The sequence below is a fragment of the Pholcus phalangioides genome, unplaced genomic scaffold (assembly GCF_987345545.1).
Source record: "Pholcus phalangioides strain wild (caught in Gottingen) unplaced genomic scaffold, Ppha-v1.0 ptg000010l_1, whole genome shotgun sequence".
Classification (NCBI taxonomy): domain Eukaryota; kingdom Metazoa; phylum Arthropoda; class Arachnida; order Araneae; family Pholcidae; genus Pholcus; species Pholcus phalangioides.
Window position 1 is genome coordinate 38,513,336 of NW_028301603.1, and position 15,998 is coordinate 38,529,333.

The window sequence follows — 15,998 nt, forward strand, 5'->3', positions numbered from 1 at the left end:
AAGAGAGCCGTTTGAGCAATACTGCGAAGTTTTTGCGAATGCACTCGTTACGATAAGTAACCCCCCTCCACTCCTATCCCTGCGAGTTTCGTAGCGCAGGGGTAAAAAGAAAAAAAAATCTTCTTTACCCCAACGAAATTTCTGTTGTTAATAGTTATAGGCACCTAATAAAACGCAGCTGCAAATGATATTTCAACTGGCTTTTCGAAACCAGACACGCACGTATATGTTGGCAAAGCGAGATCTCTTGAAGTGTATACTGTTTTACGACTATAGCGAGGAAGCGTTCTGTTGACAGCAAAGCTGCATTCTCGCCCCCTTACGTGCACCTCCTGATGCGTGGGTGGCAGAGGCGAAAAAAGGGGACAAGCGAACTGCCTCCCTTGCGTGACCTACTTCTTGCTCAGTGTGTTGCTCTCGCGCAAGTGATATAGTTTCTCCTTTTTTATTATGTGGAATTAATATTGTTAACCTATGTAAATAGTTTTTTAAAATTAAATGAACTTAAATATTATCAACCGTTTCTTCAATTGGAGTCAGAATATACATCGTCCTCAATGTGTGCCACATAACTATGCCCCTCTTGAGTAAGTGAAAGTGAATAAATTTATATTCTTTAAAAAATATATCATATAATGTGGCTCTGATCACAGTATTCTCAAGTTCTACCTGATCATCTTCATCCATCGTTACGAAAGCTATGGGCTTTAAAAAAAGCACCTCTCTGAATGCCAGATAAATAAAAAATTGTTACTATTATACTCCCGCGCGTTGCGTCTGTCTCTCTCCGTGGATTTGAGTAGACTGAAGCGCGCATGCGCTAACTGCGCTCACCTCCGTAAAAATTATCCAATGAGCGTCTACTTAAAACTTACCGATTCTTCTTGAAAGTGTCCACACGATAAGTTAAAATTAAGTTACCAACTAAAGCACTTGCCTCGTGTAAACGGGCCTTAACACGAAAAAAAATAAAAATTATGAGGTATTTTATGGAATGAGGGGCAAACGATAAAGGACTATATTTTTGGCGGTATTGTACTGTAAGAAAGGTGAAATGTTCTTCAACCAATCATTTTGAGTATCGCACACGTGCTTTTGTTTACATCAGGACCCAAGTTAGAGCGAATAGAGTATAGCAGTTTGATGGAAAAATTAGGAATAAACCGCCAACATCGCCGCCTCGGCAAAATTTGTCCGATTTTGACCCAGTTTCTTGTTGTATCGATTTTGTCGCCATTTAACAGGTTGGGGAAAGAAATGGGAGATACAGCGCCAACACCGAGAGCGCGGCAAAATTTGTCCGATTTTGACCCTATTTCCATGTTGTCCGCATATGTCCGTCTGATTTTGGCTCGCTACCCAGTAGTTCTTTATCCTATCGAGGTACCGGTCGGTTATAATGAGTCAGATCTCCTTCTAGCCGGAAACTTTCCTAGGATAATCCATCGTACCGACGAGTGAGGACTATAATCTTCACTTTAGTCGGGAGGATCGAGGGAATTAGGAAATCGGGGAGATATAGCATGAGCCAGGCTGGTAAGCAACGTCATCTGCTAATTATGTTTGACGCACTACGTCCAAGCTCCATGACTGTTGTTTCCTAGACATTCGCTAAGTGGACTCTCACATCTCTCGCAAATGAACGGCACATCTTGAAAATATTCATTAATGTGAGGGATGTGGAAATTCCTGGCAGTAGTGTCTACTGTTGGGACCTACTTACGGTTGTTGGTTTGAAGTCCCTGATAGTTCACAAGAATGGGGTTGACCTTGATGTGGCTGTCGTAGAAGGAATAAGGCGGTTGACGACAAATACTTCCTTCTACGATTCAAAGATATTATTAAACATTTATTAAACACAAATAAACAGAACCTACAAGAACGAGTGGACCGCGTGACCGTCTCGTTTGAGCGGCAAAATCCGAGTTCAGTTCCAAAATCGCGCAGGCGCGCTCTTTTCCCTTTTACGTGGATTATGGTCAGTTATAATCTCGATCTGGCTGCCGAAAATCCATTTGTCAAATTTGTTCAACCAGAAGAGTACGGCCCAAGCCTCCCTTTTGATACTGGACCAGTTCCTTTACATCTGTGAAAGTTTCTGGCTGGCAAAGGCAATCGGCGTATAGTCGCCTTTGGCATCTAATTGGGTAAAACAAGCACCTACGGCCAAATTTGAAGCGTCACAATGAATTTGAAAAGGCATCTTGAAATAAGGGGTGGCCAAAGCTGTTACTTCACACAACATATCTTTGAGCTTTTGGAAGGCCGCTTCTTCGGTATCTCTATTACTCTGTTCCCTATTATGTCTGGCCCATCCAGGTAGCGAATAAACAAATCCTACTCTGCTAGTAACATTATAGAAATTTTGCGCACCGTGACTGGTCGAAGTTAGTGATGAACCATTATGTCATACTCGGCGAAATTCAAATTTGGCGAAGTTGAGCGATGTTTTTTTTTCTCTCTAACGTTTCATTTTCTCACGTGGTTTCAGGCGGTTTTTCGATTTCTCAAATTTCATTGTTTTATTTTATTAATTTCAAAAAGGCTTTAATTATATTATTTAACTAGCTGATACCCAGCGACGTTGCCCGCCCCGTAAAAAATTTATATATGTATAGCTTATTAATTATTTCTTAATCAAAAAAATTTCTGCATCAAGTAAGAGAAAATTACTTTTATTTTTGTGGATAATACACGATATGTTTTGTTTTTCCATTTGGTGTGTAGATGTACAAATTTTTGCTATTACCAACACGCGAACAGGCGACGAAAAGCTGTCCGTGAGAAATACAGGGCTCAAGTAAGTTGATACCTGCCACTGCTAACGACTGGCCTTGTGCTTTGTTGATTGTCATGGCAAAAGCTAAACGAATAGGGAACTGTAATCGCTTGAAAGTGAATGGCATTTCTTCGGTGATAATTGGGATACGTGGAATGAAGACTTCTTTTTCTTTGTCACATCCAGTTAGAATCGTTGCTTCAATGATGCAACTGTTGAATGTTTGGGAAGACTTTGTCTGCAAGTTCTTGAACTGAGTTTAACAACTGGCAAAATCCATCTGGGAACGTAATCGGTCCAGTGCTTGGGTCTACTGGTTGGTCAACTGATGTGAAAATGATAGCAGTGCTGAGTCATTTTGCAGTTGAACTCGCATGTTGGTAGATAATGATAATTTTTTAACTTCGTGCCAGAGTGTTGATGATTTGAGGCAAGCATTGAGTTCATCAGCTGGCGTTGAACATTTTTATTCCCAGTTTTGTCGTCGTAGTTGTTGTTCTCTGTTGTTAGTGACGTCATACGTCCAGCTTGTGCAGCGAATATTATTCAAACGTATTTTAAGCATTTTTTAAATTGAAACTATACCTGTACGATGGGCGGCTGATGGGATAAAGGCCGCATTAGCACTTACAGGACACCCTGTAAGTAGTATCGGCAGCGGTTCACCGCCGGAAGTGACGTCACACTTCCGGTGTTGAGATATAGTACGAGGTGTCTTATCTCTTTTCCGGTGTTAAGTGGCAGCTGTTGTTAATTAAATGACTTCCGGTGTTGAGATATAGTACGAGGTGTCTTATCTCTTTTCCGGTCATTAAGTGACATCTGCTGTTAATTAACGACTTCCGGTGTTTATCAAGTGACCTCTGTTGTGTATTAGGTGACCTACGCTGTTTATCTCTACAGAATGCCGACATCCGGTGTTTATTAAGTGACATCTGTTGTTAATTATCCGACTTCCGGTGTTTATTAGGTGACCTACGCTGTTTATCGCTACAGAATGCCGACATCCGGTGTTTATTAAGTGACATCTGTTGTTCATTAAGCGACTTCCGGTGTTTTTCAAGTGACCTCTGTTGTCTATTAGGTGACCTACGCTGTTTATCTCTACAGAATGCCGACATCCGGTGTTTATTAAGTGACATCTGCTTTCGATTAAGAGACTTCCGGTGTCTTATCGCTATTGGCTGTTGCTGCCTCATCGCTATTGGCTACTGCTACCTTGTCGCTATAAACTTCCGGGGGATCGGTCGTCATCATTCTCAGTACAGAGTGTTCCATTATGCAACAGGAGACGGATATCGCTGTGACGGCCCAGAGAAAATTTTTTAGTCGTGAAGAAACCGGAAAAGCCTTAATCGGGATCATCGTTGTGTCCGTGATTATAATTATCACTTTATCTAGCCTTGCATTGACTGCGTACGACGACCCAAGCTTTAAATTTAGAGGAAACTGTTTCCGTTCCGAATCTCTTGGTGATGGTGTTTTTTTCACGAGATGTAATACAATTTATGATATTCGTGTTTTTGTCAATTACACACCGACGATAAAAGGAATAAATTTAAATTCCAGACAGATGTATAAACTTATCGAGCATGCAATCGATATCTTGATATGAATAAATATTTGAACTGAATGAACTTGTTGTGTCTCATTTTACTACGCGTGAAGATTATTCACATAACATTTTAATAAAAAAACTTCAAACGACAGAAATAAAAGACAACACAATGTATCGGCAAAATCTCTTTATTACTTTTTGAAAAACATTCGTACAGCAAAATGTTTTTTCACATACTGATAAACAGCAAAATCATTTCCTTTTCTGTTTAGTTTCTTAACAATACTTTCTAAACTTACATTTCTACTTCTCTGTATCACGAAGAACACCGCATACTGCCCACATACATTGGAGGTAGGTGATTGTAGAGGAGTCCAGTTCCATAAAATGTTTTTATATCTTCTTGTAAATGATGCAATTTCTTTTCCGTAAGTCTCTGGTTTCTGTCCGTAAGAATCGAAATATTCCAAGGTGTTCTTATCCGGAATGTTGATTGCCATCCAGTGAGAACCAGGTTCTGTATGCTTATCTGCGTTCACAACTAAAGACGCCGGATAAGTTTGAATATGCACAGGTAACATGTCACATGGAAACACGCCGATGAAATATGGTGTTTCCCGCTCTAAAATTGTTTTTATTTGAGACGAATACATATTTTAACTGCTGAAATCATGGAGGATGTTTCGTGCCTGATTTATTTCTACGACGTTGTCGAACTCCAGGTAGACAATGACAGAAACTGGTTGGACAAGCGGGGCTTTAAACTTTGTTTCCAGTCGTAGGTTGCCGTGCCTGATCAGATTGAAATGATCACCTTGGCAGAGATCGGCGCTGAGATCAAAGGCGTAGATAGCGTACCCCAACGGGAACTCACTTCGAGAGATGTCTATACCCCTGTCTTGGCATGCTTTTTCAGTACCTAAAAACAAACTATGATACGCTCTGACATATAAGCCTTGATCATACTGGGGCTCTAGAGGCTTGAAAGGTACTGGCTGTCCGTCAGTATACGCGGCTATGAAGTTAAGATCGTAATGTTTAAACTCGAACGGCGATTTGCTATACGATCCCGAAAAAGCGTCGTTGTCTACTAAAGCGACTACCACTCTCTTGGGTAATTGTCCAACGACGACACTGTCTTGAACCCACGACATGCTACCCTGATGTAGCGAGTAAACTTTACATATTACTCTGTCTATCGGATACTTGGCTGGAGTATGGCTCAGAGCTTTCGCATGTCCCACAAGTACACCAGGAGACACTTTGACATGTCTTATGTATAAACAGGCGTCACGGAGAATGACTTTGAAGTTTGCATCTTTGTCTGGTGAAAGGAGACAGAATTCCGGCTTGCTACGTATTATTTTTATTCTTAGAGAGACAAGATTCAGTAGGAGTCGCTGTTGACAAAATATGTCTCCGTGAATAGTACCCATCATGTCGACGGTCTTACTTTCTTCGATGAACGCTGCTCGTTGTATTAGACCTTCGTTGGGATCCTCTGACTTCGGGTCCACATCACTCATTTTTCCGGCAGTGTCTTTGTAAAAGAGTTCTGTAGTCAGTTGGCTGGTTTTGCTTTCGTTTCCGTGATTCAGGAGTTTTTCTATCATAGCTCGGTAGGGGTACGTGTTACTGGAAGATGATATCAGACGGTCATTCAGGGAAACATCAACTTGGGAAAACATGGATTGCAAGAATAGGTTCACAGGGGCGACTTTACTCTCTTTATCCAGAAAAGTTCCATCGCCTTTCACGACCTTAGCTCTCACATGAATTAACGTTTGAGAGAGATCCAGATACTCGTCACCACTTCCGCCAATGTTAAATTCCAGTGGGCCACCATCGGAGACGTTTGAAATTGGGTAATAGGTAACCCATTTTCCACTTTCTATGGTAGTCTGCGTTCCAGGTAGAGTGAAAAGGTTGAGTTCAGATTTTGCCAGTTGAGGAGAATCCTTCAAGAGAAAAGCCATCACGGATCGAAAATATCGTGTGTGTTCACGCTGGGTCGTTTGGCTAAAATGATGCGTTTCACCTTCTTGCGTTTCCTTTTATGTCCCGCTCCAAACATGGACCGAGTCTTGGCCACTGCTTTCTCCGTCAGTATCTTTCCAGCTTCCCCCATTCTTCTTTTCGCTGCTTTTTTGACGTTTTCCCCTTTCATTACGTCATCAACAATATCAGCACCGGAGCGTAAAATCTGTTTGCCAACAGTTTTAGCTCCTTTTTTTAGAAAAGGTAAGGCTACTCTAAAAAGACTGCCGAATATGTTTCCTAGTCCATATCCTCTCTGCATTACAACGCCCGAATAATACGGCAGACCTTGGCCGGCTTGTTGGACATAATAGTCTTCAAACTGTTCAGTGCAACAATGGTATGGAACCTTCATCTTTCGTATCTAGTTCGTAAATGATAATAGGTCGATAAGACCGGTGTTTTTATAAGAGTTGTCTCATGCGGAAGTGAAGAATCAGAATCGATTTTCCTCTACTGAAAGGTATGTGATTTCCCGAACTGTCTCGAATTTCTATCTCTATAGTCTGGAATTCTTTTCGAGCAAGAGGGAGATAGTGAGGTCTATCATAATGAGAGCTTATAACCTCGTTATCTTTTCCTTTCACGCGAACGACTCTCAGTAGTGGAGCTTGCACATCTCCCACAACCTGAGGCTGCACGATATCTGAATAGACGTACAAAACTGGAAAAAACACGTTTGTGTCAGCAACGTAAGGACTTTCGGTAGTTTCTTCGATCAGCAATGGTTCAAATCCCAGCAGCTCCGCAATGCCAGTTTTTAACAAAAGTTTTGCACCATCTTTTAGAGTTATTTTCACTTTTCTCGTGTTTTCATTGTAATTAAACACTATTTTGTTTCTTAAAGCCGGTATCTTCATACCGTTCAAGAGATCGGGAACTGTCTCGTAATATCCGACTGGAACGTTTCTTCCATGTAGTTTGTCATCACCCAGATCGAATCCGAACAGATTATTTTTTTCGGTTATGTTGTACCATGTGTGAGAATAAACAATCTCCGAAAGTGCACACTCCCATTCACCAGTCAAGCTTATTGGAAATGGCAGTCTTGTGACAAAATGGGATATAGTGTTTTCAGGATAGTATGATCCTGAACTGTCGCTGGGGAGTGTTACATAGAACGACATCTTGTTGAATGACTGATAAATGCGCAAACACTGTCACTTATATACGCTTGAGATGACTCACCCATGCGTTGAACTTGCTGTCGTAGCCTTTAAATTTTACGTAATACTCCATTCTACCTCTCAATTTGCGTCTTTTTAGAATTTTTTCTACTTGATAATATTTGCTCGGCTTCACCTTCTGCAATTCAGATTCGTAAAAAGTACCCTGGACAATCTCACCGTCAGAGTCGCTTATCCTGTACACTGGAGGTAAGCGCTCGAGTCTCTCTTTAATAGTGAAAATCTCTCGAGTCCAATTATGTTCATATCCTTTCTCGAAAACCATTTTGACGCGACTTATGCGGACCGTATCTCCAATGTCAAACTTGAATTTTGTCTTCACGGGTTTCAAGATATCCTTATACAGTTCATTCCAAACGACCGATTGATTCTCTTCGGTAACAAGAACGGGTTTAGTCTTTATACTGCGGTGCCACGTGTTGTTGTAACTATGTAACAGATCGCTTAATACGTCTATGTATTTGTGCGTATTATTATGTGTGAAATATTTAAACATTTTCTGTTTCAGAGTTCTGTTGAATCTCTCGACGACAGAGGCTTTTTTCTCGCTCTCTGTTGAAAAATGTGTGATATTCATCGATTTTAGATAAACTTGCAGAGTTTTATTTTTGAACTCTGTACCTTTATCAGTCTGCAAATACTTGCATACGCGGCCTCTGAAAATTTTTCTGAACGCTTCGGTAACTTCTTTTCCGGTTTTATCTTTCAAGGGTATGGCCCAAGCGAACTTTGATAAAACATCGATACAAGTAAGTAAGTACTTGATGCCTTTGTTTTCCTTCTTCAGAGCCTGCATGTCTACCAAATCGGCTTGAAATTGTTCGTTTATACCTCCCACTATCACTCGATTCCTCTTAAAATTCTTCCTCGATGGCTTGTGCAATGTATATGCTTCGTTACCCTGCAATATTTCTTTGACATCTTTCAAAGTTACGTTTTTACCGACTTCTCTCTGTCGCCTGTGAAACGCGTTGATTCCGCCAAAACTGGCCGGTTCGGAGGGACTTGTATATTTATCCATATTTTTTCAAAATCGGATATTCTTTTCCTAAATCTTATCGCATCCTCGAGCCAAAACCCTCTTCTATCCTCGCCTCCAACTACGAATATTGATACGTTATCGCTAAAACACACCCGTTTCTTAGCTCTGTTCATTAGCAAATGAGAGTATAATTATATCGTGTGAGAATATATACCAGAAAAAAGGAACACAAGTTTTCTAAATTTTCACATTTTTATTGTATTATAGTTACAAGCTTAACCATTGAGAAGACATAATTTGTTTAACAGAATTTTTAAATGCTTCGTTTCCTCTAGGTACTTTTCCAAATTTCTTCTTTCGCAGATTATGTCGTGTTAGTTCCACGATATTTGTTCCCGGGACAACAACGCCATCTTGAACAAGTTCGCCATCCTCATTCCAAAACAGCTGTCTATTGTTCATTTTCATGGTGTCAACCAGTTCTCTAGCTCTTTTCTTCTGACTCGGAGCGACTTTTCGTATGATCATGTTCTCAAAATCGGGTCTTGTATCTTCTTTCTTTTCCCCTAAAATTTTAGTATCCACATTTTCGGCGAGCGCTAGGTACCTTTGCAATACCTGCAAATACTGTTTCGCTTTTTCATCATCTCTCAGACCTTTCTTCTTGAGAACAGTGCTGATATCACCATCTAACTTGCTTAGCTGTTGTTCTACAGCGTTCAAATGTCTATCTGCCGGCACGATGACGTATTTTTTAGCGTGCTCCATTTATGAGGGAAGAGATAACGGATATAGCTGCTGGTAAAAGTAGACTGAGAAAACCGTTACCTCTCTGGACTAAAATACGCCGTTTTTTATATAGTGGGAGATTCTTCTTAGACAGATTTCTCAGACTCCTCTTGTGACGACTGAGCTTAGCTTTCTGAGTTTTCGTGACAGGAACGTTACCTTTTAACACGTTAAGACACACTTCGCAGAGGGCCCGTATGACACTGTTGCTACTTTTCTTTATCAATTCAGTGCGCTTTCTGCCTCTACAGCAGGTTAGCTCTTTAAGAGTTTCTAAATTTTGTTGTGCATACCTCGACATCTTGATCCTCACTGACAGTCGAAACCTCTTTCTCGTATATACATAGCGTATTTGACGGCCTTGATCAGTGCGCAATGGGGATGATTAAAGCCGTGTTTGAAACAGCGGACTTTAGGATTTGGTAAAGAGGGGGATTGAGGATAACCGATGAGATCGTAACAAGGCTTCCCCATCATCCGCTGTATGAACTTGCACTTATCTTGACCTTTGCAGTAAATAACAGAATACGAATCCGATAACAATGAAAGAATACCGGAAAGTTTGTCATAAGGTATGTCGCCGTCTCTCCAAGAAATATGATGTAGCTTAGACATTACCCATGTAGCAGACGCTCTTTCTTTACTGCTCAGTTCGGACCATTCATAAGGTGGCTGGAAAGTATAGGCCCCGTAACTACTACCAACTAGCGAAAAGTAAGCCAGTTCCTTAACTATAAATCCTCTCGAACCACATTGGAAACCTTCAAAGTCTATGACAAGACCCCCTTCCATGATGTGACCACTTTGGCTGCTCGACACGAAATGAATTTATCTGGGTTGGTAAGCGTAATATGTATCATCCTGGAAAAAACCGGTTCTCAGTCTTAATTGTTCTTCCGTATTCGGTTTCAAGTCTATCAACAGGTAGCCGTAAGCGGGTTTGCAGGCATCATTAAAAACCTCTTGAAAAAATGCTTGTCTACCCGGATACATCTGCCTAGCTAAATGTTGAACTTGGCTTCTATCTCTCGGATTTTTGAACAAGACCAGATAATGTGCATTCAAAGATATTTCTCGCATCTGACTACCTTTATGAAAGAAATTTTGAACGATGAATATCACAGAAAGGTTTCTGTGGTGGCTTCCGCGAATAAACAAATTAGTTAATCGCCTGTCATTGCCTAGCTCTGACATCAGATCATCGATAACGAATAGCGTTCGTGAACCGATGTAAGACTCGTAATCTGTAGGTAAACCTTCTACGAATTTGACACCTGAAATCTGTTCATAAAACGATTGATAAATACCATAGAACCAGACAATTTCCGTAGGAAATGGATCAATCATTTTTTCGGCTATGAGTCTCGAAACAAAACGGGTTTTTCCCGAAGAAGTTGGTCCAGACACTATACATCCAAAAGGATGTTTAAGCTTCAACTCCTCCATCGTAAATGACAGATATTTCTATTTGCATAACATTAAATACCAAAATAACACAAGAACGAGAGAAACAAATCTATAACAAACAATAAAAAATTTATTCATTAGAGTAGAGGTCTTCGCCGTTATTGCGATAATCAGAAAAAAAATTAGTACCCATAAGGTAATGTTGTAAAATCAGGCAGAAGAACCCTCTTGTCATATACGATGCCGTATTTCTTCTCTTCTACTCGGGTTGTGACACGCCTCCTTTTCACCTCTCTTGTAATTTTGTATTTGTCTTGAATGACGACCTTCGTGGAGAAATCCATTGACTGTACTAGAGCCTTCATAGTGTCGAAGTTGAGAACTTCCGAGTTCTTGAAGTTTAGGGTGAAGCCGCGAATCTTGCAGTACGTTTTACCGTCAGATCTCTTGTAGGCATAGTTTTTGGCTCCACCTGTTGTTATAAAAGTAATAAGAATAAATTTTCCGTTGATAAAATAATGGGAATTTTCGTTGATAAAATAATGGGAATTTTCGTTGATAAAATAATGAGAATTTTCGTTGAAAAATAATAAATTGAAAAAGGTACCTGACACAAATTCGGTAATCACATGACCATCGAGCTCATCTGTAAACTGTCCCAGGAAATCTCCCAATGGCGGGTCATTGTCACCATCGCTAGCATAGATGATTCTGAAATAATAGAAAAATCAAATAAATAAAAGAAAATTCAAATATAAAAGAAAAATCAAATGCAAGAAATGCTCACATAAAATTAGTTTCATAAAAATTTATAGATACTTACGAGTCCGTGTCAAAATACAACAAGGCATCGCCTAGTTTCTCCATCTCGGAGTATAGCTTCAAGCGAGCCCACGCTGTTGTAAAGGCAGCCAGGAAAACATTGGTCCTGTCGGTCTGGGGTATGAAATCCGACTTGTACTGCCATTCAACTGCAGCAACGTTCTCAGTTGGCAGATACAAGTCCTTGACCTGCAAAAACAAAAATATTTTTTAGTTTGATGAAATCAAATGTGAACATGTTAAATATTTTATGAAGAATCATAGCACATAATAATTATTAAAAAAGTACCTCTATCGCAGGATCATTCATCATCTTATAAAAATCGGAGGCTTTAGTCAAGTACGACAACTGCGACTTATTCTCCTGCATACCCCAGCGACCCCAGAAGCTGAAAAAAAGAATAGTTTGTTTTACTCTATCTTAAAAAAGCAGAATATTTAAAAAACACATAAAGATGTTGAAAAATTGATAGCTACCTATTCAGACATAGCTTCGCCACCTGTCGACGTCCTGGGTTAATATTAATGTTTCCTAGCTCCAACTGGATTCCTTCAACCTGGTCATATTGCTTCACGTATGAGTTTTTCTCCTCATTCGTGACGCAGTTAGACGGCCAACCCGAGGACTCCTGCTTGATTTTCAGGAAGGCGTTTATGTAGGGGGCAAAAAGACCTTCCCGAGATTCTTCGAAATGATAAACCTAGAAAAGAAGTTAAAACATATGACTACACAATATATTGCTAGAGTAATAAAGTGATGAGATTAAAGTGATGAGATTAAAAAAATACCTCGTAAATTTTCATCACGACGTAACCTTTTTCAACTGCCTTCTTGAGCTCTTCTGTAACCCATGTTCCCGTAATACACCTTTCCTCGTCGTTGTGGTGGCATTCGTTAGACAGTGTTTCCACGCACGAACGGCATAGGGGAAAAGTCAGCTTTCCGCCGGATCTAGAAAAAATGAAACTCATTAGTACCTGTTATAATGATATGTGAAAACAAATAAGAAAAAAATCATTCCATTTACCTGTATGGGAGTACGGGCAGATATAGTCCTCTTGGTGGCTGTACTTTGCACTTTATGATACCAAAATACGACCCCAGCTCCCCAAAGTTCTCCGTAATTATCCGGGGGTGGCCAACCGAATATCTGCAAATGAAAGGAAAATTCATTTAAAAACATTTCATACATGTGATGGTCATAATAACTTATAAATAATATTTAAAGTACTTACCTGCAGTATTTATTGACCCACGGGTATAATGACGTGAAGTCAATGTATTTTGCTGTTCCTTGGTAGAACAGCTTGGTGGCATTGGTTCTACCACCATAAAATGCATCTCTGGGTGCCAACCTGTCGACATAGTGGAAATCCAACAAGAAACTTTTCAGACCCCCGTCCGTTTTCTTCATGGCATTGAAGTCATGCTCCCACATGACTTCAAGCCTGTACCCGCCTTGACGGATTTTCTGCTCTTGTTCTGATGTTTTCTTGTGGAGTTCCCACATGTATGTCTGCGTGCTGGGATTCACCAGGTCCCTATCGAAGCACTGCGGGCAGCCGTGCCAATAGCATCCTGAAAAGAAAAAAAAGAAACATGAAAAAATAATAATAATTGGAGAAAAAAAAAAGTTTTGAAAATAAAATCTGCAACGTAATTACCGTGAAACAGATACACCGTGTTTGTTTCGGTACAGAAACCGTCCACGCTGAGACCAAGCACTCTTTTTTCTCCAGTCCCGTTTCTGGAATGGTGAATTTTTAGGTTGTTCTTCTCACCCAGGTATGACAACCATTCGATACTAAGGCGGCTGCTGTTGGTTTGATTCACGTAACCGTTGACGGGCACCATCCCAATTGACCCCACCTCAATGTACTTCGACCTGTACGTTGCCATACAGGCCGAGGCTATGGTGAGGTATTGGAATGGGTCGACACCGGTTAGCTCCAGGAATTCCTCACGAAACTGCAAGCAGCACCGTCGAAGAATATCGACGTCTGACCTAAAAAAATAAAAAATTTTAAGTACAGTGAAGAAATAATAGAACAATAAATAAAACATATTATAATATAGAAAAGGACTTACTTGCAGTATTCGTACATTTCGTGTTTGAACACGAATTTCCCTTTTTTTCTCTGCTCATACCATCCATCGAATTTCGCCTTCATATCGGCGTTGAATGTTTCCGGGTTATAGAAAGCTTTCTCCGGAAGGGCTCCATCGTAATCCTGATTTTCTGGTCTGTTGAAGAGATGAGGAAAGAAACCTTTCTTCAACTCCTCTAGACCGAAAGTCTTTGGTAGTTTGGCCAAAGCCATCGGGAGAAAGTTGAGGCTGTCTATAACCCGGATTTTTAGGGAGTCCAGCCGCAAAGCCATAATCTTTGATCCGCACGGCACAACTGAAGGTTTTACTCCTTGCTCTAGGAGATATCTACAAAGGAAAAAAAACAACACATAAAAAACAGTAACATTATATTTATGTAAACATTTTCGAATAGTGAAAAAAAAAACTTACTTGAGCAGGAACTGGCCATCAAAGCCCTTCATGTTGTGGGCGATTGCGGTGTATCCTCTGTGTTCCTTGCGGAACAGCCATGCACAGAAGTCGTTGATGGTGTCGTAGCCACTGAAGACCGTCTCTTGGCCGTCCGCATATTGAGCAACTGCAAAGTTGACAATATGCTCCCCCGTTGACTGGTCTGTCTCAAAATCGAAGAAGATGAGCTTGTCGGTGGGGGCCTTCACCGTCTTCTTCTTGAGAGAGCATAGATGTAGTTCGTCATGATGGAAAACTTTGCAGTTGCTGCAATATTTTTCTCCGCAGACGTGTTTTCCTCGAGGCCGCTCTTTTTCCACGAGAAACTTTTTGCAGGACGGGCACTCGTAGAATTGTTGGCAAAAGGTTTTGCTCTTGCCTTCAAGACTCTTGTGCCTTGCGTAGCAGTCGGCGGATCTACATGTCCTATGGCAATCCCTGCATAATTGTGGGTGGACGAGGATGCATTCATCGCTGAAGCAAGTGTTGCATCTCGTAGCGCATTTGTGTCTTTGAACATGATCATAAGCTTTGTCACAGTCCGGACAGTAGAAATTTGATGCGTGAAAGGCCTTGGGAGATGTTATCAGGTCGTAGTGCCCACCATGAAGCAACAAAAATATTTTTTTGTCCTTCCTGGCCGTCTTGAACACCACCTACATAAAAAAGACATTAGTAAGAAATTATATAAGAATATATTATATTGTATAATATAATATTAGTATAATTCTCGGTGATAATAAATTACCTGGTAAAATTCTTCGGAGGACTTGACGAATATTTGCACGTCCAGGACCTCGGCAAATTTGGCGATTGCATCAAAACCACAAGGACCTTCAGGTACTCCGGCTTCCCTATATAGGTCCAAAGCCATCTCCCTCTGTATATTTTTGCGCCCGTCTTTTATCATCGAGAGCCTTGGATGCTTGTCTAGGATGGCTTTACCTAAAACTATCGCCCTGGCACAACAGAGTCCGTCTTCGGGCATACGTATAATTGACTTTTTTGTCAACCGGTCAGACGATATATTGGCGATCTTGCGTCTTGGTGCACCCCCTCCCCGTGGTAATCTGACTGTGATAACGTCAAACCTCAGGGAAGGGTCGTCCAGTGGTATGGATTTTTTACTCTGCAGCACTTTCATTATTACTGCCAGTAGTGACTCTATCGTGAGCGAAGCCACTGGAACAAGTGATGTAGAGATTGGCCGGTCCAAATTGTCGGATGTCATGACGATTCTGAAAAAGGAGAAAATAATCAATTATTCCAAATAATTCGTCACTTTGAATATCCAGTCCCTAAATATCTAACAAATACGTACCGTATTCGGTCCTCGGGGTGCAACCCGCTAGTTGTCTCGTCTATCAGCTGCCTCAACAACGCTCGCAAAAATGCCACAGCAGCTATTAAACGAGTTGACGGGTCCACCAACGCCTCCGTTCGTATTCGAGCTGTGAAGGTGATCTGTTCCGCATTAAAGCGGAAATTTTTCTTGCGGGACTTTTCCTGCAACACGTATGGCTTCGTGTTCTGTAAGAGAAAAAACGAAAATGAGTTTCATGGGGTAACAGTCAAGTAATCAGAAATAAACAAACTCTATTTCAAGAAAACTTACTGCATTTTGTCTCGATGTACCCTCGCCAGGGTCCCTTACTTGACCTATCTGATCCTCGGGTTCCTGTTAGAGAGAGAATAAATGTTAGAATATGTGAAGAGAGAAAACAAGTGTTTTTTGTATATAACAGTCAAATAATCAGTAATAAACATGTTCTATTTCAAGAAAACTTACAGTATTTTGTCTTGATGTACCCTCGCCAGGATCCCTTCCTTGACCTATCTGATCCACGGGGTCCTGTTAGAGAGAGAATAAATGTTAGAATATATGTATGTACATA

General features: G+C 40.7%; 3 protein-coding genes across 3 annotated transcripts; all 3 read right to left on the minus strand.

The window, feature by feature from the left end:
• Positions 1-4,993: 4,993 nt before the first annotated feature.
• LOC149081422 (uncharacterized protein F54H12.2-like) lies at positions 4,994-6,313 on the minus strand. The gene has a single exon (XM_089238333.1). The coding sequence runs from the start codon at positions 6,311-6,313 to the stop codon at positions 4,994-4,996; it is 1,320 nt and encodes a 439-aa protein (XP_089094459.1).
• A 4,581-nt stretch (positions 6,314-10,894) lies between these two features.
• Positions 10,895-12,735, minus strand: LOC149081423 (uncharacterized). Its single transcript, XM_089238269.1, has 7 exons — positions 12,590-12,735; positions 12,351-12,513; positions 12,039-12,262; positions 11,851-11,950; positions 11,563-11,750; positions 11,347-11,450; positions 10,895-11,211 (listed from the first exon to the last, which is right to left on the minus strand). Exons 1-7 carry the CDS (start codon positions 12,733-12,735, stop codon positions 10,922-10,924), a joined length of 1,215 nt encoding a protein of 404 aa, XP_089094395.1. The 3' UTR covers positions 10,895-10,921.
• A 58-nt stretch (positions 12,736-12,793) lies between these two features.
• LOC149081424 (uncharacterized) lies at positions 12,794-15,334 on the minus strand. Its single transcript, XM_089238334.1, has 5 exons — positions 14,852-15,334; positions 14,083-14,759; positions 13,651-13,998; positions 13,227-13,567; positions 12,794-13,140 (listed from the first exon to the last, which is right to left on the minus strand). The coding sequence occupies exons 1-5, from the start codon at positions 15,332-15,334 to the stop codon at positions 12,794-12,796; spliced, it is 2,196 nt and encodes a 731-aa protein (XP_089094460.1).
• Positions 15,335-15,998: the final 664 nt, after the last annotated feature.